This window comes from Toxoplasma gondii, chromosome XII, assembly GCF_000006565.2.
Source record: "Toxoplasma gondii ME49 chromosome XII, whole genome shotgun sequence".
NCBI lineage: Eukaryota > Apicomplexa > Conoidasida > Eucoccidiorida > Sarcocystidae > Toxoplasma > Toxoplasma gondii.
Window position 1 is genome coordinate 5,662,246 of NC_031480.1, and position 24,499 is coordinate 5,686,744.

Here is a 24,499-nt window from a genome sequence, read left to right on the forward strand (position 1 = left end):
GTCGAATCAATTCTGTCAGACTGCCATGCTTCGTGTGAACATGTCCTTTGACACTGCATCAAAGTAGCCGAACAATCACTCAAAAAAAGAACAGTCTATAACGCTCTATTCGCTGCACCGCCGTGCAAAAGGCAAGCTTTGGGTTGACTGTTGTTTCGGTTCTAAGCCTGTTTGCAAACTCCCAGTACGATGATACTGATCATACTAGCAGAGTTGTAGTTGTCCCTCGCTATCTGTGTGGAAAAATCCACGTCAAATTGTATCTCCAAATTGTACAACGGTCGTAAGATACGCCGGGAATAACAGCTCAGATAATAGTGAACAAGATTCAGTTAGGAGCGATAGTTTCCTCTCTCTGCTTAGCCCACTGCGTACTTAAAATCCGGCCAAAAGAGAGTTCCCTAATGGTGATCCAAAATAGGAGACCGCGTCAGTTCTGGGGGGAATGGCTTTGCCGCCCATTGTGGTCAATCAGGATGTGAAGTGTTCTCCAGACAACTAATAACTCTTGCGGCGCCCCCGAATAGCCTTCTAAAAGTAGAAAGACACTTCCACTACCCATTAGCGTTCGTGGGTAGCTCTCGTAAAGGGAGGCCCATTATCTAGAAATCGCTGCTAGTCACACAATACCTCCAGCGCTATAAAAAGCTTCAAGAGTCACATCTTCTGTCGTTCCTATTGGTCGGATGAGTGGAATCCTGGCGGTGTAGTCTGTCTCAGTTTCATAGAGAACCGCCAACGCTTGCCATGAGCTGTACTCTCAGAGGCAGTTTTCGTCGCCATACATTCCCACTCTGCAAGCTCGATTGACAGTCTTTAAAAGCGGTGCCCCCCGGCGAAAGCGTTCTACCGGACGGATAATGTCTCCCTTGGATTCGTACGAGAAAGACACGCGTCCCCGCGGCAAGCTATACGCGCAAATGTATACAGATAATCTACTTCTGGACAAATGTATCCCCAACAGCAAAAGTATGCGTTTCTGTCGGTGAAAAGTCTCCTGACCATCTACATAAGTGCTTTTCACGCGTCAACTGGCGCATACCTAACAAAGACGAAACAGTTGTCTTTTGTTCGCAGGTTTCTTCTCTTCACAAAAGCCCGTCAGTTAGCACCGCAGACCCGTCTTGACTGCCTTGGAGATCTGCTTCACCCCTGTCTCGAGGCTGCGCTGGACACGGTGAACTCGAACTAGAATGCGTTGTGCTGCAAATGCTGCGTGGCCGCGTCGCATCGTTGCGATGAGATCTCGAAGAGGCAACCGAAGAACCCCCGCCTGAAAACATCCACAAGCAGTTGAAGCGCAGAAGGAAAATTCAAAGAGCTACTCATACGCCTCACGCACTGAAAGGACTCTCGCTCGAATACGAAATCCAATGGGGTACGACTGTCACACCCAGAGGAAACCATCCGCAACAACCGTTCGAATTCTCGATATGCTCAGACAGCTAAGTTTCCACGAACTCCTGTATGACCCAACTGGCTGCGGAGAAAGGCGAAAGGTCGCAGAAGGTCACACGCGCCCAACATGCGAAGCCGCTGGGCAGCCCAATCTCACAGTCCCAGGCCGGACACAGGAGTTGCGTTCGTGACTTGCACAAACGCAGTTTCAAGTCACCGAGGCATTTCCACGAGATTTCTCCTTCCAAAACAACCGCGTTTCACACATTTTCAGACACAAGTGTCCCTGATTGAACGGAGTCGTCTATCGATAAATGGAGGGACAGGAAAACGAGCTCGCACACGTTCCCCCTTGGCTGTATGCGCAGATACGGCCGCCGGCAGACATGATCCAGACTTCCTTGCTGATTTTCCACACCATCCGAAACGCCTCCACTTACTGATGCTTCCGCCAGCAGTTCTGTGGCGAGAATCTGATCCTCCATGCGTGCGGTTGCGGCGTATCTCCGGAGTCTGTGCAAGTCGGCAGATTTTTTGAATGCCCTTGCTCACTGTACTGGCACTGGAGCTTCGCCGTCCTGAGCCCAGGCCTATGGCCGACCCGAAGCTGCTTCCACTTCGACCTGTTCGACGCAGCACAACAGCTGCTGCACGAGCAGCTGCCAGGCGGCACTGAGGAGATCCTGGAACAGTACCCAGCAGTTCTTGATGCTTCAGCTGTTTCTGTCGGAAACGCGCAGACGCCTGGTCCTGGAGCTTCGTTAGCACCTTCTCCCTCGGCAATGGATCCGGCATTTTGAACGTCGCAAGGTTCACCGAGTTCGCCAGCTGTCCAGACACCCCAGCGTAGGAGTTCACAGGGCACGGCTCGAAGATCGACGATTTTAGGAAAGGGGTTGACGGGCTTGCGACATCAATGAGAGAAGGACACAGGATTTGTCCTGAGACACACGTGAGATATGAAAAAGAAACAGACGAGCATTTCAGAATGGTAGCAATGCAGCAATCGATTCATGAACCCCTAACGTGTAGGACAGCTCCTACGCGACAGCCCCTTCGCGCCTGTTTCCGTGCAGACTGTTTCTCTGAAGACTCAGCCGTCTTCTCGCCTAATTTCGCGAGCCAAGAAAACCAAAATAGCCGCAATTTGCTTCGATCCCTTTTCGCCTTCTCAGCGACTTCTCGCAGGCTTACCCCAGGTCACTGTTGGCAGCTCGGGTTTCCGGGTGACGTCTCCTGGACCCTCAGCTGGTTCCGCATGGGCGGTCGAGCAGACACGGACTGGAACGGCGCCAACAACGGGAGACGCCTTCAACATTTTCTCTTTTTCCTGTTCTCTTCGCTCCGCAGTAAACGCAGTTTCAGCTGCGACGGCCTCCAGCATCTTCCTTTGCTCTTCCGTCGCCGCGAGTTGCTGCTTCTTTTCCACTTGGAGAGAATAGAGAGTGTGCTGGCGTTGCCTCTCTGCAGTCGAGTACCTCGTATTCGCATTGCTGATCTCTCCACTTCTCCGGTTTAGCCTGGAACGCAAGAGCCAAGAGGAAACACAAAATTCTCTGCGTTTCTTTCTACGCCGGTATTAAAATAGCCAACACAGTGCACTGAGAAGGAACCAAAATGGGCCCATGTTCTTCCAAGACACTGCGACGCTTCCCCGTCGTTGGGAATCTCGACACACAGAGACCCCTGTGTATCTCTAGCACGCATGTAATAGTTGCATGAAGACGATAGATGAGAATCTTCTCTAACACCAGTGCTGATGTTTCTTTCACATAACCTAGAAGCATCACGACTGTTGGAGTCGGCGCGGCATCCCCTGGTGGAAGCCCCCGCGGGAGTGTCATGAGCGAACTGAGTAAGAACCGCGTCTCTCTTTTGACTTCCGGACTTACTCGTATGGCTGTCGATGAGCTTCGAGAGTGTCAAAATTTTTGTAGAACAAATTGTTTCTTGACGAGAGGAATCCCACGGCCAATTGGTCGGTTCGTTCGCCAGCAACGGTTCTTCTCTGGATTTCTACCATTCGCGCGTTGTGTTCCTCCTGAGTAATGTCGATCCACTTTTGACTCTTCTCTTTTTCGAGTTTCTCGAGCTTCACGAGGTTCAGAAAGCTCTTGTTGTCGTCGCTGGTGTATCTGCTGAGGAACGTGTCGAGACGGAGCTCAGTTCGCACGCGGTGGAGCTTCCCATCCGGGCCGACAGGCACAATGATATCGTTTCCTGTCCCCGCGCCCGACCTCCCCCCTCCTGGAGCCTGAGAGGTCCTCGAAAACGCTGGACTCTCCCCGAAGAGACTTCCACGCATTGTTCCCGCCTCAGCAGCGCACGGCCCTGGACTCGCTTCGATGTTGTCAGTCTCTTTCCTTCTGTCCTTCCTCCTGCCGCAAGTGTCTGCCTCTACGTCGGAGTCACTCTCGCTCCGTTGTCGCCTCAGTGATCTCTCTACACCTTGCGCCGAGAAAAAACTCGGGGCGTCTTCTCTCTCTCCATCCACCGCGTCGCTGTCCCTTGCGTAGCTCGACTGAGACGCAACACGCTTTCGACTGCCTTCCTTAAAGACTGAACAAGGGTCTCCTTCGGCCGAAGCTGTCTCCTCCCGCGCAGAGGAGCACCCGTCAGACGAAGGTTTCTCTCCCTCTCTTGGAGGCCGCGGGGGCGAAGAGTGTGCGGTTGGACAGTCTGAGGCTGCTGCGCCTGAACCGGACGGTCGTGGAGTCGCCAAATAAGTCGAGGGAGAAGATCCCCAGCACTTTCCAAAAGTCCCTTGACGATTGACGACGCTTGCCGGAGTGAGAGCGCGAATGCGACGAACCAAGTGAACTACCCTCTGCACGTCGTTCTGTTGTTCTGCCTGAGAAAAGAGGACATAGAGCGCCGAGAGGAACTGGGAACCAGACTGAATGAGCAGCAGCGGCGTGACCTGCGGTTTTTGTCTGTGTTTGCAAATGTGCGAACCAAAATCGAGTTCACGAGAAACCGGGCATGCAACGCGTACACGCGGTGAGAAAACGTCCCTTCTGTCGATGCAAAATTAGAATTCAAGAAGCTTCCAGATGCACCTGAGGGAAGCGCGGAAGTCGGAACTATTAAGTATCTCCACCGGCTCTCTACTTCAAAGAGACACCACCGACTACAACACCAGACAGCGCTTCAGTCAGAGGGATCGGGAATCTTCCCATAAAAAGACTAGAGAGAATCCTGCATTCGGAGAAGTGTGAGCTGAGGCGTAGCATCAGCATGAAAAGAACACAATAGACTGCCACAGGGATGCGGTCTGCCAAACACAGCTGGCTTCGTAACTGCTGCAGCCAGTGCGCAACCGCGACGCACATAAATGGAGCGTACATACATCGGAAGCAAACTCTCAGAATGCGGTGGTCGGCCAGCCCCTGCCATCAAATCACGTACAAAAGTGTTTCTGTTCAGGACAAAAGCTGGGCGTTTGTGCTTCGAGCGTGCAACGCACGCTCAAGCGTGTCTGTCCGCTTTCTCCGCACCCGCCCGTCTCCCTGTGGCAAGCAAGTGTATGCAAGCAGTGCTGTGCCTCCTTCCTCAGGAAAGAAGGAAAGAGTCCCGTTTCTCTCTACAAGCATAGTTGTGTACTGCGTTCATGCGCCCATTACAACAAACATTTATGTACAACCGCTGAAGGGTTTGTGTTTTAATAACGGGTTGCTTTTCCTTCTCCTGGAATCGTCCACGAACAGGACGGTCGCAAGTTTCCGACCTCCAGGAGTCTCTGCCTACCTCCAGAAGTTGGTGGATAAGTTTGAGCAGGGGCAAATCCGGGTAGTAATCCCGCGTAATGATGTGAGAGAGAGCCTGTGTGTAGCTCTGTTGATTCAGGGGAATAGCTGAAGAGTCTGGCAGCCGGAACGGATTCTTGGCCCTCAAGAGAGAAAGTTGACTTGCGTGAAGCTTCAAGCCTGCAAACTCATCGGAAGCCGAGGAACTCTCGACTCTCCCACCCTCAGCTCTCGCGAGGTCCCTCGCTGATGAAGCCGTTTTCACAGACAGCATTTCGGTGTTCTGTTGAGAGACGGAAGACGACGGGAAAACCACCTCTTTCTGGTCAGCCAAAGACGCTGACAGCGACGGATCTGGTAGTTGGGGAGTCGGCTTCACGGGCTCCCCGTCTTCAAGCGTGCTTCTTCGGGGAACTGAAAGGTCTGCCATGACTGGGAAGCTCTCAGATAGAAAACAAACAATCTCTCGGCAAGTGAAAAGTGAAAAGGAAACCGGCAACTGTGCACGGTCTGGTCGTGGCGCCGGAATGAAGAAGTGCAGCCTTCTCTCACGAGTCGACGCTCAGACAAAAGGTAGCGCTGAGTCTTTCCAAAGAGAACGCGGATACGCGGAAGGAATGTACGCGCACAGATCCGATACGCCGGTGTCGGTGGCCTAGGTCTGCAGAACTGCAGTCAACCGCCCAATAATGTACGGTCACTTGAAGGCCCTCAAAAAAACGGGGGAACTATAAATGGGCGAAGGAAGTAGGATTCCAACCCCGTTTGGGTGGCGGGGGAAAATCGAACGCGAGCTAGCGTTGCTAGGGATTTTTACGGTACAGGAGCCGATACTGGAGGACATGTACAGATCTTCCAGGCGAATGAAGTTCTCAGGTGAATGACTCACGAAAAAAAAACAGAGAATCCCCTAAATCTGCCAAAAACGAAAAGTTCCCGAAAACACAGACCCGCCGACGAGACTGGAAAACTACGCCGTGACTCCGTTAACCAAACAGTTTTCCTCCATTTCTGGGAGAAACTGCTGAGAAAAGCGGCTGCTCACAGCCAGGAGGGGTTACAGGGAAAAGAAAGAAGATAGAATTGTAGAACGTGCAAGAACGGTTCTAAGAACTACAGTTCTTGACGTCCTCTTGGGGTCTCGAACGCATGCATCGCCGTTAAATTTTCTGTCCAACCTACAGAACACAGCTTTCGGCGGGTCCACATCGCGGATTGTTTTCCCTTAGCCATAGCGGAACTGTTTATGTTTCCAGCATTGTTGTATGGCAAGTTAAGTCTTCTTTATCACACTAGCAGCTGTAGCTGCTGGTGGAAATGTGAACACGCTGGACGGTGAGTCGCACAAACTTTGCATGCGCCTGTCTCGCTGCTTGAACGGATCTTTGCGGAAGGCGAATTAGAGGTTCCTCCCTCGTCGAGGAAGTCCCCCAAGTTCTTGCTTTGCATTTTCGTGTAGCAACAACGGAACAGGCTGGACTGGAGTCGGTGGAAGTTAAAGTTTGGCCATTCTGCGAAAATCTTGTCCGTTAAGACTGCGGTGCGGTGAGTCAGAGGAGCGCTTCCAACTCGTGAAAAAAAAGGTGTCTTGCCATCTTCGAGTTTCGATCCATCTTAGACGGTTGCAGTGCGTCTTATCTGTGTGTTGTTTTTGTATTAGGAACCAGGCGCCTCTAAATAACGCAGTGCTTCGTAGAGCATAATTAGTTCTGTGGCGTAACCATCCCGTAGCCACGGCCAAAACTGATTCACCACCTTCATCCTCTGGAACCCTGTCCAGGCGGTGCGCGGACATTCTTATCACTCATCTGCTGTGTATACAGGTCATGCTCCGTCACAACGCTGGCAACCTTTAAATGTGGGTGCGTGCACCCTTCCGGTATTCGGTCTTTGCTACTGCCAGAACAGCTCGATGAAGCAAACGTCAGGAGCCTGGCGTCACCAGTCCACACAGGTTCAGAGATTTCTCCTCGACGTGACGTAAAATGACTTTTTCTCACTGTCTCGAAGTCTTTGACGTCATCCGCGTACAGTAGGATGTGTCGCCAGTTTCCATCTGCCTGTGCAGCATCGGGACGGTGCGTCTCTGGGGGCACAGAGAGATTTTGAAGTAAGCTTTCTGGGTGGCCGAGATAGAGCACATAAGGTGTTTCGGATCTTGAACTGAGTAGGAGCCGACAGGACACGTGCCGCACTCTACGTGTTATTTAGTGGCATCTCCAGTCCATCGAAATACAGATAGACACACACCATCGCCTTTGCCCTGGACAACAGCACACACTTAACGCAGGAATAAAGAAAGCTTTTTCCGTATCTCAACGCAAGAAAGCTGTGAGAAGTCTTAGTCAACACACACGCGCTATCCTTTGCACTCTCACTGCACACGTTTTCAATCGTGTGGGACGGAGGGCAGGAGAAGCTTTGGCAAGTGCCAGGATCGTGACTGCAGTTTGCTACAGTCTTCCGTACAAGGCCAGCTAAATAAGTCGGTGCACGTGGCATGGTAAGAGGGCGGTTACAACCAGCGGAGAGCATACACTGGAAGTGCTTACCACGGAAGAGCATTTGTGAAGGCGGATGTTACTTTTCTTACCAAAGTAGTACAGATATACCTTGATTGTGGGACATCAAGATACATGTCTGGCCAGTGTTCGCGAAATTCAGGCACCTGCTATCACTGTTGTAGCCATGAACACCAACGCTGGCTTGCTGCACTTCTTCCCCGCGGACCGTGTGCTGAGTGGCTCAGTCGTTTCTGTGAATCACCAATAGCAGCGTGGGAGAGCCGCTTTCGAATAACCAAAAAGCTATACAAACAAATTAATCATTGTTCAGCTTCAGCTTGAAAATAGTATTGAGGTACGCGCTACCTGAGTACAACACAAGGCATATCTTTTTGGGTAGGTACTCGTGCTTCGATGCGAAAAAGGGAGACCTTGTCAGGAGACTGGAAGCCACGAGCGTCAGATCTCCAGGGTTGCTACTTCTTGTCGGGGCTGGAGGTTTTCTTCTGTCACCGTCTCAGTGAATTAACGAGTGTCTCTCGACAATATATCGCTAGGCAGGACCGTGAAATGTGGAGCTGTATACTAAAAACGCCTAGCCGCACCTACACTACCACTGAGCAGGAAAGCGTGGAAATTGTAACACCATTCCATCTTGTACGAATTAAATCACTTTGTCGCTGTGACAAGACCTATAGTGACCACAGCTCTGTCGACTTCGGCGTCGCAGTTTAGGGTGCTATTACCGTAGACTCCCTGATTGGGACAACTCTGCACATTTGTTTCTTAATGTGGAGCAACATCGCCTGCTGTTTCTTGATTCCTTCCGGCACAACTTCGCCGTCACTTTCTGTACCCACAAATCCACCAAAGTCCGCCGAAAAAGGGGAAAGGCAGCCATGTGCTCAAGTGCACGGGTTTGACATCTTGGAAGGGGAGAAACTCCTGCTCCGATGCTCCTCATTCGACTTGAATACGCGCACGGGCTGGATAGCTGATTTCGCTGTCTCTGACTTCTTACAGTGTGTATGCCGCCGTCTCGAGTTTAACGTAACCAATAATTTTACAAATTGACACGTTTTTCTCAGAGAACTTACCCACTCTCGCGTATAAATTGCCAGTAGACTGCAAAGCGCACGCGATTTATTCATCCTTGCGAAAAGGTACCCTCAACTGCCGCCCTCCCCTGCGTGCTTCTGGACAGTGGTGTGTAGGCTGCCGTCGGTATGCGTGCGGAGACGGCGAGACGGACGAGTGAGCTGCGCAGCCTGTCTCTCAATTTTCATACGATGTGCCTTGCTGTGTGTGAAGCTTTCTCGACCGTTGGGTGTATGTCGGCACACTCCCCTTGTTGCTGGTTTTGTGGCTTATCTTCGGACCTCCGAGACTCATCTGCGTACCGTGCATGTGCGATTGCCTTGTATCGGGCGCCGCATTTCTTGTCTCTGGGGAAGACACGCAAACCCGACGGTTGCGCGTACTTGCAAGATTGTCGCTCTCTGTGAAGTTTGTGAAGTTTTGGTATTTCCCTTCCGCATTAGAAAATCGAAAATGGTTGGTTTCAAACTCCTCACCCTCGGCGCCTTCGTGGCAGGTGAACTAACCCTGGTAGGACCGGCCGGGACGATGGCATTCACCGTCCCGAATGCAACAGGAGCGAAACCGCTGGTGACTTCTGTGAGTGTGAGACCTTCATGGTCATCTGCTCGTCAAAATGCCTTCAGTTCTTCCTCGTCTCGTTCCCAGTCTTCTGTCAGGCCGCACTCCGCGTTTGTGACCAATAGACTTGAAACTGCAGGCGAGACAGGAACTCAACACAGAGCGGCCGACTCCGCTGCCGGTGTAGGTGCAGCCCAGTCGGCGTTTCCCATCGATTTGAGAGGCCAGACTGCTTTCGTTGCTGGTAAGAACATGTGCATGTGTGCCGCAAATCAGGTACGCGCAGATTTCCTCTTGGTAATTCAGTGGGCAGGTCAGCCTCAGGGGACGATAAGAGTGTTGTTGTCCTTCGGACCGTCTCTCCTTTTCCAGCGTTCCGTCCCAAAAAAAGTTGCAGTCATGTGTTGCAGTTTGGAGTGTGAAATGGCAATTTTCAATGTACCTAAGATGTATTTGGTGCTTTACGAGACCGTATTTTTTCGTACCAAGCAGGACAATCAGTGCAGCTTCCTCTTCTTGTATGGTGCCCTGAAGTTCAGAGGACGGCGCATGGTGCTGCAGTGCTCTCTGGTTGCGCCCTAGGAGGGCTCTTCTTCACTTCGCAGTACGCATGCGGCAGCAGAAAGTTCTTGGTGGGGAACCACCGGAGAGGAAGGGCAAAGTCTGTGAAGATACTGCAGAATTTTTTGCGATTCGGTGGAGGTTCACGGACAGCCACTTCTCGGAATGTCACACCGACGTCGGAGTAGACATGAGTCTGCTGTGTGTCTGCCTTGTGTTTTCAGGCGTCGCAGATAGTCACGGATACGGCTGGGCGATCGCAAAACACCTCGCGAGCGCTGGGGCGCGTGTGGCTCTAGGCACATGGCCGCCAGTTCTGGGACTCTTTCAGAAGTCTCTTCAGAGCGGAAGACTTGACGAGGACCGAAAACTCCCTGATGGTTCCCTTATTGAATTTGCGGGCGTGTATCCCCTCGACGCTGCCTTCGATAAGCCGGAAGATGTGCCGCAAGACGTAAGTAGTGAGCACGTTTCGATACAAACGCATAAAACAGTTTCCAGTTCTCAGGAGGCTTCGTGTTTTGTTCCAGGGTGTTTCACCATTGTAGTCTTAGCGTGTCATGCTTCTAGATGTGCCAGTGTTTCTTGTTAAGAGCATGTTTCCCGCGATTCCGTGTGCCCGCGTGGGTGTCAAACGTGTGGTTCATGTGCGAATACTTGGTCCGTTGAAACGGAAGACATGGGTGAATTTTGTGTAAAATCTGCGGGATAAAAGGATGCATTGCACCAGATTGTCGGGGAGACATTTCCCAAGGACGACTCAGCCCAGCGACACACTGAAGTCCAAACATGCCTGTGGAATCCTTCGGTCTTAGCGCGGCAACCAGAGACGCATGCATGCGGGCGACAAGCACGATTTCTCCTTCTTTGTTAATACCATTTGCTTGGACACGATAGTGCGCATTCCTCAGATAAAGGATAACAAACGATACGCGGGCGTGGATGGATACACGATAAAGGAGGTGGCGGTGAAGGTGAAGCAGGATCTGGGCAACATCGACATTCTCGTGCACTCTCTTGCTAACGGACCGGAGGCAAGTCTGCAAATATGTCTTCTTTATGTTCTTCTGATCGACTTTTTGTATGGGTTTACTGCTGGCACCTGGAACCACCCAACACCCTGCTTTCCACTCCCTCGTGGGTTGCCAGTTGCTCTGATGTGTGCTCCAGACGCGTTACTCTGTCAACAGAGTGTTACGGGAAGTGGTGTAGAAAAAAGAGGAGTGTCGTCTGCCGCTGCCTTGACACGCATAGGGCGGACTGGAAAATACCAATCTAATACGGCAGGCTGTAGTGTTGCATACAGCTGTTGGCACCGTAACACGCGGGCGGCGTACAGGTTGTGGTGTGACTGATGACCACCCATAGGGAGAGAAATCTTATTTTGTGTTTTTCGGTGTCTCTTCGCTCTTACAGGTGACAAAGCCCCTTCTGGAGACGAGCAGAAAAGGCTATCTGGCTGCGTCAAGCAATAGCGCGTATTCCTTCGTCTCGCTCCTCCAGCACTTTGGACCGATCATGAACGAAGGCGGCAGTGCTGTTACTCTTTCTTACCTGGCTGCGGAACGTGTTGTTCCAGGCAAGTTTCACGACCCTCAGAAACCCCCTTGCCTTGAGGCTTTTTTCAAGATTTCAACGGGGAAAAACTGTGTGCTTTCCGGAGAAGCGGTGTAAGAGTTAAGAACCTGCGTGTAGAGTGGTGGCGACCAGGGAGACTCTGAACGCAGGGCAAGTAGGGATATCTTTGGGCTGAGGTTGACTCTCCTCCGTGTAATGTCAGACAAACGAAAGACCGTCTCGTGTTCCCGTCCACCGAAAATGGAGAAGGTGTGAGGGAACGTCTTGAACAAGACATGTCCCATTCCCAAGGGTGTCGTGTGTGTCTCAAAATCATGTGCAGTTGCCAGTGTCTGCTTGTCATCGGATTTGCTTCCCACAGGGTATGGAGGCGGTATGAGTAGTGCGAAGGCAGCGCTGGAGTCCGACACCCGCACCCTGGCCTGGGAGGCCGGCCAGAAGTACGGCGTTCGCGTCAATGCCATCAGTGCAGGTCCTTTGAAGAGCCGTGCTGCCAGTGCGATCGGCAAATCTGGCGAAAAAAGCTTCATCGATTACGCAATCGACTATTCCTATAACAACGCACCTCTAAGAAGAGTAAGTTGGCAGATGCGACTTCTGTTCGCCGAGACAGCAGCTGTACAGTTCTGAGCTAGTCTTTTGTTGAATTGCCATGTTCATGAGGTCGGGGAGTGTTGTGATTCTAACTGTTGCGGCGGCTCGTTTTTTTTGTGAAATGTGCAGGTGTTTTCGAATATGTCAAAAGGATATGTATGCTACGGCAATTTGGATTTCTGTTAGGTCTGTCCGTGTTACGATGCGGATTTTCTCGGTGGTTCCCATGTGACTTCCCAGGAAAACATCAGTACACGGTTCTTCTTGTTCCAGGAGTTCTCAACTGCTGCTTTGGTTTGCGTTGGTGTGTTGATGAATTCAGGACTTGCACAGTGACGATGTCGGCGGAGCTGCGCTCTTCCTGCTGTCCCCCCTGGCTCGAGCCGTGAGCGGCGTGACTTTGTATGTAGACAACGGCTTGCATGCTATGGGACAGGCCGTTGATTCGAGATCCATGCCGCCTCTGCAGCGCGCTACTCAGGAGATAAATTGACAGCCTTACACACCATGTACAGAACTGAACCCTCCATAGAGGAGCGCTGATTTGTTGAATCAGTCAAGGCATTTGAGCAAAGTATTCTTCAGATGTGACACTGACTCGAGGTCATGTGACGAACCTGTTACCAAGTTTGCTGGAAGGTATGCCTGCAATTGGCACCCGCATTTTCTTCCCTTGAAGCCACTGATACTGTACCTCACGCTTGACTGCTTGGCGGATGTTGATATTTGCGCAGCGGGTAGAAAACAGCGATCTACCTCGGGAACGTTTGTACTGCTTATTTTCCGCTAGCTGTTTCGTTGTTGTGTCCGTACTTCCATGTCTTTTCTCTGTGGGCAATAAAGCTTCCTTCTTCCTACTTTTCGCGCCGTGTCACCTGACTTCTCGGCTGTCTTGGTAACGATAACAAACTACGTGTGTGAGCCTGAAGGTGATCTTAGCAGTCACGATCGTGAATGGCGCCCGTGTGCTCGGCTCTCGGCTGGCGGCGGTTGATACAGAGAGATCGACACATCTGGGGGACTGGATGAGAAAGGTGGGGGAAAGAGAAACGTTCATACCACTGAGGGGAGTCTTTCGTCTATTTCTAAGCTGCATAAGATCTACTCCCGCTGGGCACTCCGGGTGTGATGGAAAAAACAATTGCTTGCCTTGCTGTTGGAAATGCTCTGCATGAGAGACACTTCCGAGGCAAAGTAGAGCCCGCTTCTCTTAAGCGCCACGTGCAAGATGTCTCTCTTTCTTATATGTAGAGGAATAAAATCTATGCAAACGAAGGCTTAATCTTTAGTCCTTGGGGTCCTGCGGCACTGTAGCGTCTCACGGAAACACTAGTGCTGCGTGATGAGGCAGTGATGCCTTGTCTCAAACTGTGTTTCCCTTCCTTCGTTTTTCTCGATGAAAAAGCATAACGTGAAATCCTATATTTTGCTGGTGTTGTAGACAGAGAGCAGCAGCATATTATTCTCCTGTGAGACAAGCAGTACCATCTCGTGACCGTGACTCAGGGGCACTCGTCAGCGAACAAAAACAAACAAACCACAGCTACTACGACGTGACAGCGTAGGTCTTGCCATCGATGTTTTGGCACAGACCCCAAATGTGAACTCTCCTATTCACGAACACGTCAGGACGGATTTCTCCTTTTTCATCTGGGGCGTTCTGATGTCGAAATGTTCATTCGCAGCAAGAGGTTGATTGTCTTTGTGACTGGCCCGAGGGAAGCGGATCTTTGTCTTAAGGACCGATAGGTGCTCGTGACTTTTGATATGGAGCAGCGTCATCACCTGGGATTCAGTACCTGCTTACCGATGTCATGTTCTGTCAGCAACGAATACAGTTTCATGGTCTAGGGAAATATCGCGACGACCTGTTTGACGGCAACGTGACTTTATCACGTACTGTCTGCTCTCACGCCATCATAGAAATCAAAAACACATTCGCTGCTTTCTGGCGCACGACGTCCAGAGAAACTGTTTTCTGTCGTCAGTGTAGTATTTTGCAATCAGAATCTAGACGTCAAAAGACGCATGGAAACACCTTGAGCGAACCTATCTCAACTTCCTCAGTAAGTTTGTTACACGGTTTAAGGGGGGTTCGTTTAGGAGTCATGCGAAAGGTTACATGGCAACACGTTGGTGAACAAACTTTTATCGGCGTAGAATCCGTGAGGCGCGAAACCGTTCGGCGTGCTTGCCTTTTACAGAAAAGCGACGTGACAGTGAGTGAGGTTTTTCTTTCATGCTTCAGTTGTCCATTTTCTTTGTCACCTCGAAAATTATAGCGGTGATCTGTTGCATTGAGATCGGTCAAAACTATGTTGGTGCCTATCCGATGATACACTAGGCCTTGAAGAACACATGTTGCGTGTTTACTTGGGCTTTATTTATGGTCGTACAGTCTGGAACCTTGATGTCGCCAATTAAACCCACTCGGAGTTTCCTTGCCAGTGGCTCCGCTCCTTTTCGCGAACTAAAAACATCTACTCTCCGAACGCGCACCAATCCAAAAGAATCTGAACATGTTTCATGAGAGTGAATGGAACTTTATTCGCTCATGTTCGCATCGTAACAAGTCCTATGGAACGATGAGGGAATGAACAGCAAATCAGGCAAGGCCTTCGAACTGATCAATCTAGGGCAGGAGTGGGACAAAGCTCTGGTTCCCCACCAGCGCACGAATTTTCGCAACCCCGAGACACAGCACAGAGGCATAAACAGTGCCTTGTCGTTGGCTAACCATAGAGAAATTCACGGACTGTTTTGTCGTCCTTGTTTTAAGTCTCAGAATCGGCCGATGCCCCAAGCATGATATGCTCGCTGGGACCGTGCTTCCAGAAACCAGTAAAGAGTGCGCATCGCACGGGCTGTCATACATTGGAGACGAACCATATTTTTCCCCTAACTGTGTCCTTCAAAAGAGCCTTTGAGGTACAAGCGTCCTCTCTAAGTTGTATAATCAGAAAACGGTGGGATGCTGCGGAGTAATGTTTCACCAATTTTCGCGGTTCTCTCCCCACCGGCCGTTCTGCCTGTGCGCACATTGGCGCACATGCGAGGCGAGAATTTTCTTAAAACAACAGTGTCAGTTGTGCTCGGAAAAAGCATATCGGCTTCTCATACCCACAGAAGGTTTATGGTTTCGGATACACTGGCAGCGCCGTGTGTCCAGTAACGAGCAACAGTTAACCGGATGGTCTACCAGTCGCACGCTTTGGGATGGACAAACCTTTCAGTGTCTTTGTGTGCACTGAAAATACTTTACCGTGTATATTACAACAGTCCTTGTGGCGATGCTCTGAAAACTTCTAGCTGATTCATAGTGCGTGAACCCTCACAACAGGATTCCAAGCAAATTGCAGTATGTGTGTTTTTAGTCGACGGGAGGCGCAGGATAGCCGGTTACGATGAGTGGCTTTTTGTCGACTTCTGGTGCACGATGATTGACTGACCAAGCGTTTGCTTGTCCTTCTCGACGAAAGAGCAGCATAAATAAAACAGCTGTGTATACGTGAAAGTCAGTTTATCTTGTCCCTCCATGCAATTGATTCCTACGCATGTAACGGTAGGACGCCCTTGCCATATGCCGAGACACTCCGAAAAAATTCTTGGTTCTGTCTCTTCAGAGAGCGGATAAATCAATTACAACCACGATGGCAAAGACAAAAAGAGAGAAGAAGAAGCAAGATCCTGTGGCAGCAGATCAGGTGCTGCTTAGTGGAGAAATACTGAATTCCAGTATTTCGGAAGTCGCCAGAACAGTGGACGGCAGCGGGTATGCCTTTGTACGTCTGAATTGTTCCGGGAAAAATATTACGAAGATTCCAGAAGAGATTTCAACTTACGTGCATCTGCGCTACATTGACGTATCTGATAACCATCTAGATGATATCCTCCCCCTCACAAAGTTACCTTATGTTCTCTCTCTCAATGCTGCGCGTAACAACATAATCGATATCTCTTGCTTGGCCGATGAGACGTGTTTGCCGTCCTGCGCTGTGCTAAATTTATCAAATAACTCGATTTCCACGCTCTGTACGATTGCTTTGCCACACTTGGCCAAGCTTACTCTTGATGGGAACCCCTTTGTCTCGTTCGAAGGTGTCGACAGACTACCTGAGTCTCTGACACATTTAAGCATGAGGGACACGCATCTAAGCACTCTTGCACATTTGCCGTCGCTCCTTAATCTTGCCTATCTTTCTCTCGCGTACTGCCGTATCGAGTCTCTCACTGACGTTAGCATGCTGGGTGCGCTAAAAGTTCTTGACATTAGTGGGATTCGCCTTCCCGACTTCGGATCTCTAAAGGTGCTTCTCCTGCTGCCATCTCTTCAAGAGCTCACTGTTTCCTCCATTGATCCGGGAATGTCTGACGAAGATTTCAGACAAGAGATCCTGGTGATACTCCGGAGACTGCACAAGCTGAACGGAGTTGACGTTACTCCCGAAGAAAAGAAACGGGCCAAGGCGGTCAAGCTCCACAGAAAGAGGGAACAAGAGAAGGCCGAGGAGCAAAAGCGAATACACGAAGAGGAAGAAGCAGGCCACGAACCCGAAAAAGAGCCTGCCGATGAAGACAGCCACGCCGGGGCAGATGTTGCTGATGATAAACAGGAGCAAGACGCTTGAAAGTTATCTTTGGTGGACTTCTGTGGTTATTGTCAGTTCTCGTCTGTATAATCTGTGTCCCTCTAATCTGCTGTTGTGTAAGGATTCTTCGCCTGCAAACGCGAAACAAGATGTACTCGAGTCGTTTTCTCAAATCTGGTAAGACTGAAGTGTGTGCAGCTCCCCTCAGTGAAAGGAAAAGACTAGTGCTGCCTGTCCGATATCCCGTCAGAAACCAGGCACCTCGTCGCTTCTGCCCCTCTATTCCTGTACCGATTACTCTTTCCTATGAGCAGCTGTGGCCTAATAAGGCGAAGGTGCTCTTTGATGTTGTGTTTCGTCATTTGAGTCTCCTCTTCTCCGTTCCACGGTGTTTCGAGTACCTGCACTACGACGCATGTTTTCTGTTCGCAACAAAAAAATAGTTGTCTGTTGGAGTGTAATCCTAAGTCCTTCCCGGTGCTCCATACATCATTCACGAACACTCAACGAGAGGCGCTTGTACGTTCACAGACGGCTTGTGAGGTGTCCGCCTCTGGTGACTGCTCTGCAAGATTAGGGCACCCGGTGAGAAACACGAGCAAATAATGGAGTGCACGAAAATCGGGTTAACTGCGACGAGCGGTTTTGTTATGCACGAATATGAGAAAACTCATGTTGAGACTGCAACCAAATATCCTTGGTCACCACGACAGAAACTAATCATGGTATGTGGACTCGTTGATGCTACACTCTACCGAAGCTACGGCTCTCTTTCTTCCCGGTGCAACAGCGTGTGACACTAGACAAAACTAAAAAAAACGTACGTGTGTCAAATTCCATTGTTAATAGCCAGGCGCGCTCAGCCCGCAGCTCCAAGCGAACAGAACACCTTAATGGCACGAGCCTGAACTGCTCTCTAGAATTGAGCAAATCGAGTTTTGGAGTCTCAGCGGCCTACGACAGAAATCAGGAAATCCTCGGTTTGTAGAGCCTCTGTGTCCTCGTTTAATGATCAGCACACTCGCGGATGTGAACTGTCGTATCCATGTTTACTTCGGATGGCTAATCCGCTTTATTTGGAGGTTTCTGTTCCAGTGAACGGTACCGAGATTGCGATCGCCAGGCCGGGCAGTGGCTTTGCCGGGGGAATGCATGCGCGGCACGCACATGTTTTGCTTCTAGAAAAAATCGCCTAATAAATCGAGAGGTTGTGAGGTGGCCGGTGGAAACTGGAACGTTTACTCGAACCATGAATAGTGTCGAACACTGGGATTTTGTCGAGAATGCACACAGACTGAAGAGGATCGCTCTTCCTGTCTCAGGTGACTTCAGGTCCTGTGCTGTGATTTTCCACGGGTCTCTGTTGTCCCGCACAGCGTCACCAGCGAAGGAGGGCGCATTCTTAACAGAATGCATCTGTATTCCGGAAGCATATTATTTCCTTCCGTCACCAAAAGCTCTTTTCCAGCACCCATGCGAGCTGCATACTTGTCCCGAAAGAGTTTCGCAGCAGTTCGGAATCAGAGGAATTCCTGTTCCGAAGAGTCTCGATACAATAATTCCTTTGAGTGTGAGGCATTGCCAGGTATTTTGGCGAGGAACCCCGACACAGTTTCCTTGTGGAGAATTTGTTGACTTGGGAAACCCCCATTTGTTTCACGTCTAGGTTGTGAAAGGCCTCCCCGTCTTTGTGCGTGTTCGAGTGAACCGCTCTGTGCCCGGGCTTTTCCATCGACGCTACCGTATTCGGTGGAACCTCATCGAAGTTTCTTCAAGGTTGGCACCCAAAGTCTTTGCACTACACATGTTTCCTCCACACTTTCTGTCTTCATGACAATGTCGTATATGCGGTGAGGTTCTGCGAATGATCGGCACCGAGTGGACACCCTAGAGTCGTGCACAAGCCTCATCCGTGTACCTACCGAGCGACCGCGCATCCTGTCGATCTATTCCTCCTGACATCGTCCCTGTATTCAAGTTTTCGAGCTCTTCGTGATTTCTGGAACGCCCTCTGTTCCGTCTCGCAGCCTTCAAAGAGCACCAACCGTCTGTTTCCGCTCTACCGTGGATGCATGATGGCAAACGTGGTGGCGAAAGGATTCGGTGTCTCACCGTACTGGAATAGTGTCCGAATCCATCGGAGCTTCCCGTCAAATCTGGCAACTGGGCGTTCCGGACAACGCGGATTCCATTGTGTCGAGTCGTCTCTTCTCAACGTGTAAGGTTTCACTGTACTCTCTGGTTTCTTGGAGATTCTTTTTTTCTGTATTCTGCAGTCCACTTCAGTCTTTTACGGTAGCCACTGTGTCTGTCCGGTGACACTAGCAATCGCAATCTGTGCGGTCATGTCCACACCCAACTCACTCCGTCCACTATTACTGTCTGTTGGTATCATCCTAAACAAAAAGACTCTTTCACCGTCGTGTGCTTCTTCTGTACGTGTGTCCTGTGCAGTCGGCGAGAGGCCGTTTCTCCCGCCTTTCGGACAAGCAGCTCGCTCTCGACAGTGTCGGCTAGTTGTTTTTCGTCTAGTTCCCTCTACTCCGTGTCGCACAGTTCTTCCCCACGTTCACTCTCCGGTACTCCGCTTCCGGAATTATCGACCTGTATCAACGGAGGCATGTTGGCAGTTCAAGGATTTGGAGCCTGGGCTAAGTCTGCACAGTCAGCATGCGTGCCATACCATCAAAATGGTTGGCATCAGATCTCTTCTCAAGCTGCCTTTGGAACGGCGCCCGCTGCGTCTTTCGATATTTTCCAGAAACTGAAAGATCCCCCGGAGGCCGGCGAAGACGCTGGTGCAACAGCCAAAAAAAGAAAGCCGTCGGACCGAGTAGGCGGTGACTTCTGGGCCGCTCATTCACACATCAGTTGGCAGGGAAAAAAGTTTTACAGAAAGGGGAGAGATTGCTTCTCGTGTCTGGGGTCTGCAAGTACAAGCCTCATTATGACGTGGCACTGGTGACTCTGCAACGCACCGGTTGCAGACAGAACGAAAAAGTTGACACCGCAATTGATGACCCAACATCTTCAGAGACAAGTTTCTTAGTTGTGAATCTGTACCGTGGTATTGATTCCTGTAGGCAGAGACCTTTCACAAGCGGCTACAGCTCGCTCGATCTTGTTCACGTTGTTGCGTGGATGTGGATCCAGTTGGAACACGGTCACGGATTCTCGTCTGTGTGTGTGTTCACCAAGTCATGTTCCTTTTTGCTGATGAAAGAAAGGCCTGAGAGAGTTGAATGGCGGCTTACGCAGCTGAGCCGTGTCTTCGTTGAAGGTTGACCCTCTAGTTCTTCGTGAAATTGCACACGGTATTTTGGTAAATAGCTTGTTCCTGCGCGACAGCGAGCATGGATAGAAAGAGGTGGAGCCGAATCGATGAGGTGTGACTTGAATTTGTCACTGGTCCAGTCAAATAAATTGTAGAAGAGCGTGCGTGTAAGTGTGTGTGCTTTGCAGGTGATTAGATTGGTCGATGAGGTTATGAACTTAACCCTAATTGAAGCAGCTGACCTTTGCGACCTTTGTCAAGAAAAGCTGGCTGAGCGATCTGGAGGTCAGTGTTAACGGCCCTGATAAACCGCGGTAGCCTGTTTCTGGTGCCGCAAACCCCCTGGCTTCGACCGACAGACGGTTCGAAACTAGCTGCATATTCATCCATGCGATACTGTGAAGTCTTAACACTGTTTCGCTCATCAGCACAGAACAGTCAGCGACAACGAGTGTTCCCGTTCAGTACCAACAAGAGAAAGACCTCCGAGTGTTTGAAATGCGGATGGTCGGGCTGTACACAGATATCCGGAGCGGGAAAATCTGAGAGCGACCCTTGTTTTCATTCTTTCGGTTTTTCGCCTTCACTATGAAGATCTGAGAGTAATGTCGTAACCTTTCTTTGGGGGTGTTTGTTATCTGGGTTGTCAGGCCCCACCTTCAATGCAGCAGCGGCAGCAGGACGGACGCCTTTTCCTCATCCAGTGGGCATGTTTGCCGGTATGGCTATGCCTGGCATGATGGGGTAAGGATGGCACGCAGTGAGCATTTGTCATTCGTTTAGTGTGTTGTCGAGCTGTGTCGAAGCTCGTTGCAGTGCCCAAGTGTGGTACGCGAAACAGAAACGACCGCAAAAATGCGTGTAATGAACATACCGAGGTACCATGTTGCCAAAGTTGAAGTCTGTGGGTTATTTGCAGGATTGAAAAGGTGTGAGCATCTTCGTTCATGGCCCTTGCTTTGTTCAAGTCCATAGCACGATAAGAGGTCCTGGTGCTATGTGCAGCATCTCCTTTTTCATCTGCATTGTGATACCCTCCATGTCGACAAGCCCGTGGAGCTTTTGGATCGTGACCACGTCAGCGTGATGCATTATTTCAGGCGCGGACGTGGGTAAAACGATGCTGATGGGTCAGCCGGTGTTTTTCTTTGTGGGTCTTTTCAGTGGCATGACAGCTCCTGTTGGAATGATGCCTCCAATGGCAGCGGCCCCAGCAGCTACTGCCGGTCCAACCAGTGCTGCTCCTCCAGAAGCGGCGGCGGCTTCTGAGAAAAGTAATAGCAACAACAAAAAGTGCATTTGTGTTTTTATGCCGTGTAACAGGTGCCGGCAGTCAAAACGCTGCAGAAGTACAGCAGAGAACCAGTATTACCTTTTAGGTGACTACGTCAGGGCACACAGCATTTCTGTTGCTTGTTTTCTTTTGTCAATTTCAGATCTGCATTGGTTTGTGAGATGGCCGTGATGCGTGTGCCTGGTCATACCTCCGAAAGCCGGTGTCAACGTGTGTGCGTGACCGAACAGAACCAGAGAAGAAAGAGGACACTAAAGCGGCTTTCTCTATCAAACTTCTCGGGTTCGATGCCCCAAAGAAGGTCGCAGTGGTCAAGGAGGTGCGCGCTATCACAGCTCTTGGTTTGAAGGAGAGCAAGGACCTTGTCGAACAGGCTCCAAAAATTATCAAGAAGGGTAAGTGTGAATGTCCCTCATTTTCTGATACTACACCAACAGTGAATCGTGTGCTGGAGGACAAGTTAGTGTACTGAGCGAGTTTAGTTTCTTTGTACCCCGAGAAGTGCCTCCTTTCAGTCTAACTACAGAGAGAATAGTCAAAACTGTGTTTCGATATCGTGCATTTATGTGCAGCTGTGCCCGCCGCAGAGGCAGAGGCACTCAAGGCAAAGCTGGAAGCTGCAGGTGCTCAGGTGGCTTTGGAATGAGCTAGAAACGACTTTCCGCAGCTGGGTGGTGTCGGAAACAGCGTGATTTGATGGCTGATGAGGCCAAGTTAGGATCGGGCGTGGACCGTCAAGAAGTGTCTGACCCATACAAATTGTTTTCTTTTGTGCGTGGTTCTCGACGGTTGTTTCTCATGTGAAGGGACGTTTGTGCGTGGTGTTTCTCACGGACAGTGAATGATCCAGCTCTTTCGCTGTCAGCTGCCAAAGTGTGCACAGAGCTTGAGCTCCGCTGTAGAATCTACAACTCGAGGGTAACGCCTCCATTCGCGTCACGATTCCACGTCCTCAACACGCTGTCTCCGTAACATGCTTGCCAAAACAGGCGGAAACTGCGGCACGGTGTCCGGGTTCTCTGTGCCTCAGCAGGAGCTTCCTACAGTGAGAGAGAGACACGAAAATTCCAGTGTTGTCTTCGTGTCTCAAACTCTGGACCTGTCAGGATCGAGTCACTCACCATAGAATCGAGCGTAGGCGAATATTTTCGGTGGCACCTGATTAGTGTTTAAATAACGTGCCGTACGAGTGTCTCAGTGTTGAAACGCCTAGCCAGATGGCTTTGCTGGCACTGACATTAGACACTGAAGACCCAACCGCAAGATGACGCAGATTACAGGGTAACACTGCGGCGGGAATACCGAAGTAGGTACCAGTGATTACATGCAATCAATAGACGAGAAAAAATCCCGCACAGACTACAAGGCCGGCAACAGAGCTCAGGAACCCAGACAAGCTCCCAGGTCCTGAACTGGTGCTATCGGTGCCGGGTACATGGATGCGCACTTTGCAGTTCTGCTTTCCAGAGGAACATTGGAGACAGAGATTCTTCGTCTCAGCTGGGCGTGCGTTCAGGTTCATGGTATACATTGTGTACTTGTCATGTGAACTGTCTTCCGTGAGCGAGGCATCTACCAGAGACGTCAGGCTAGCCTGTGCACTGCAGGAGCCATCGGAGTCGTCAAAGACTTTCGGAGACCCCGACGAGAACGGAGGGTGCACAACTGTTCCGAGATTGCACTTGAATTTCACGGTATCGGTGGGGGACAGTGTGACTTTCTTCTCGGTGCCCACCGTGCACTCCTGCACGTCCTCTTCCTCATCATCATCAGTCTCTGTAGATTTAACGCTTATCAGTACTGTGCATGGGTCGGCGGAATCCGAAGCGCCTTTACATTTATAATACATCCGAGTGTCTTTTCTGCTCACGGTAGGAATGACCAGTCTGTATATATTTGCTTTTTTGTTTCTCTCGTCCCAGTACGCCCCTGGGAACGTTTTTTCAAGTTCTGCAGTCTCTTTGCAGTCTGCCGACTTACAGAATTGTGGCTTCTCTTCATTTTGCTGTGGCTCCACGGTAGTGCGGTTGTCACCACATTTAAATACAGCTTCGGTTTCAGACTGGCTAATTTTGATGTAGACGGCATTGTTGGTTGCTGAGCATATTTTAGTGGAATCGTCGGTCGTCGCCAGGGGCTCTGGTTCGGCCTCGATTGTGACTTTACAAGTCTTTCCAGTCTTGTTGGTGATTTGCTCCACTATCTCTGTTACCCGCGACCTAATTTTCTCTACAACTGTTTCGATTGCCTGCTTTATCGGTTCTAACTTTTCCCGAATTTTCTCGACAAGTTGGGTGATTGCCTGCTGTATCTCTTCCTGATATTTTTTGAGTTCCTCGAAGACTTTCTGGAGGAACTCCTTTACGCCTTGTACTTCCAGAAGCTGTTCGACGGCATTTTTGATCTGATCCTTTATGCGTTGTATCGCCTCTCTGATTTTAGCGATGACTGTGGCCAGCGCCGCCTTTACCTTCGTGACAAATTCTTTGATTTGGTTGAGGACTTCCTTGATTTTGTCCTTCTGCTCTTTGTCTAGGGCATCAAGTTGTATAATGATCCATACCAGGACAATCTCGACGACGATCAGGCCCGCTGATTTGCACCGATAATAAAGAGTTTCCTTTTTCTCGCGGTGGAGCGGAAGTGTAAGCCTGTAAATAGGCTCCTCCTCAGAAACCTTGTCCCACTTGGCACCTGGCACAGCGGTTTTCAGGGTGGTCGGTTTCTTCCAGTTTTCATCCACGTAAATCTTGGGTTCGGGAATTTGCAAAGGAGCAAGGGTTGTGTTCTCGCCACACCGAAAAAGAGCCTCTGTTTTCTCCTGGGTAAGATTGATGTTAACACCTGCCCAGGATGAACACACTTGATTCTCCGGAACCGTGACGGTCTCCGGAGCCGTCCCTCGCAAAGCGCCAGCGATATCTCCTATCCTACCTCCGCCCCCATCATTGCCTGAGGCAGCACTCGATACAATCGCAGAGGCCAAGCCCAGGCAAAACACGAAAAAGACAGAAATCGATTTCAGTGTTCTCTGCCCCTTCATTTTGCCGACGGAGTAGCTACTGCGGTGCCTGTATGTGTTTGGCGTCGGCACCGCAACAATCAATGTACAAGGTGTACCGCGAAAAGCGTTAATCCCCTAAATTGTAGTGAGACGGAGGAGTTTTCAACACCATTATGCACGGGTCAGATAATTTGATTCACGCCTCACCAGTGCCACCGAAATCGGTATATTCTGCTTCTGAAGCTGAGACCCTCTGCCCCTCGGCGCTACCACCGCGTCCTGGTGGCCGGCGCGTCCC

The 24,499-nt window shown here is 50.4% G+C and overlaps 5 protein-coding genes across 5 annotated transcripts; 3 read left to right on the forward strand and 2 right to left on the reverse strand.

Moving 5' to 3' along the window:
- Positions 1-762: 762 nt before the first annotated feature.
- TGME49_251920 (hypothetical protein) lies at positions 763-6,294 on the reverse strand. Its single transcript, XM_018780965.1, has 6 exons — positions 5,146-6,294; positions 3,291-4,249; positions 2,593-2,918; positions 1,839-2,339; positions 1,043-1,273; positions 763-979 (listed from the first exon to the last, which is right to left on the reverse strand). The coding sequence occupies exons 1-5, from the start codon at positions 5,572-5,574 to the stop codon at positions 1,089-1,091; spliced, it is 2,400 nt and encodes a 799-aa protein (XP_018635101.1). The 5' UTR covers positions 5,575-6,294; the 3' UTR covers positions 763-979; positions 1,043-1,088.
- Positions 6,295-8,983: 2,689 nt separating this feature from the next.
- Positions 8,984-13,430, forward strand: ENR (enoyl-acyl carrier reductase ENR). Its single transcript, XM_002367391.2, has 6 exons — positions 8,984-9,551; positions 10,093-10,322; positions 10,780-10,902; positions 11,285-11,447; positions 11,808-12,022; positions 12,363-13,430. The coding sequence occupies exons 1-6, from the start codon at positions 9,200-9,202 to the stop codon at positions 12,531-12,533; spliced, it is 1,254 nt and encodes a 417-aa protein (XP_002367432.1). The 5' UTR covers positions 8,984-9,199; the 3' UTR covers positions 12,534-13,430.
- Positions 13,431-15,690: 2,260 nt separating this feature from the next.
- Positions 15,691-16,668, forward strand: TGME49_251940 (leucine rich repeat-containing protein; the record flags this gene model as incomplete). The annotated part of the gene is made up of 1 exon (XM_002367392.2): positions 15,691-16,668. The coding sequence occupies one exon, from the start codon at positions 15,691-15,693 to the stop codon at positions 16,666-16,668; it is 978 nt and encodes a 325-aa protein (XP_002367433.2).
- Positions 16,669-17,875: 1,207 nt separating this feature from the next.
- Positions 17,876-22,145, forward strand: TGME49_251950 (ribosomal protein l7/l12 c-terminal domain-containing protein). Its single transcript, XM_018780966.1, has 7 exons — positions 17,876-18,847; positions 19,084-19,462; positions 20,092-20,188; positions 20,554-20,647; positions 21,068-21,177; positions 21,428-21,592; positions 21,770-22,145. Exons 1-7 carry the CDS (start codon positions 18,702-18,704, stop codon positions 21,841-21,843), a joined length of 1,065 nt encoding a protein of 354 aa, XP_018635102.1. The 5' UTR covers positions 17,876-18,701; the 3' UTR covers positions 21,844-22,145.
- A 238-nt stretch (positions 22,146-22,383) lies between these two features.
- SRS59B (SAG-related sequence SRS59B) lies at positions 22,384-24,455 on the reverse strand. Its single transcript, XM_002367394.2, has one exon. The coding sequence runs from the start codon at positions 24,238-24,240 to the stop codon at positions 22,528-22,530; it is 1,713 nt and encodes a 570-aa protein (XP_002367435.2). The 5' UTR covers positions 24,241-24,455; the 3' UTR covers positions 22,384-22,527.
- Positions 24,456-24,499: the final 44 nt, after the last annotated feature.

Excerpts from the sequence above, each read along its gene's own strand:
- TGME49_251920 (XM_018780965.1), bottom strand. The coding sequence starts at position 5,574 with ATGGCAGACCTTTCAGTTCCCCGAAGAAGCACGCTTGAAGACGGGGAG. Across the intron at positions 4,250-5,145 it reads TTATCCACCAACTTCTGGAG|GCAGAACAACAGAACGACGT; the intron begins GTAGGCAGAGAC and ends CTCTTTTCTCAG. Across the intron at positions 1,274-1,838 it reads AACTGCTGGCGGAAGCATCA|GCGGGGGTTCTTCGGTTGCC; the intron begins GTAAGTGGAGGC and ends GGATGTTTTCAG.
- TGME49_251950 (XM_018780966.1), top strand. The coding sequence starts at position 18,702 with ATGATGGCAAACGTGGTGGCGAAAGGATTCGGTGTCTCACCGTACTGG. Across the intron at positions 18,848-19,083 it reads GAGTCGTCTCTTCTCAACGT|TCGGCGAGAGGCCGTTTCTC; the intron begins GTAAGGTTTCAC and ends TGTCCTGTGCAG. Across the intron at positions 20,648-21,067 it reads GCTATGCCTGGCATGATGGG|TGGCATGACAGCTCCTGTTG; the intron begins GTAAGGATGGCA and ends GGGTCTTTTCAG.
- SRS59B (XM_002367394.2), bottom strand. The coding sequence starts at position 24,240 with ATGAAGGGGCAGAGAACACTGAAATCGATTTCTGTCTTTTTCGTGTTT.
- ENR (XM_002367391.2), top strand. The coding sequence starts at position 9,200 with ATGGTTGGTTTCAAACTCCTCACCCTCGGCGCCTTCGTGGCAGGTGAA. Across the intron at positions 10,323-10,779 it reads CGGAAGATGTGCCGCAAGAC|ATAAAGGATAACAAACGATA; the intron begins GTAAGTAGTGAG and ends CGCATTCCTCAG. Across the intron at positions 12,023-12,362 it reads ACAACGCACCTCTAAGAAGA|GACTTGCACAGTGACGATGT; the intron begins GTAAGTTGGCAG and ends TGATGAATTCAG.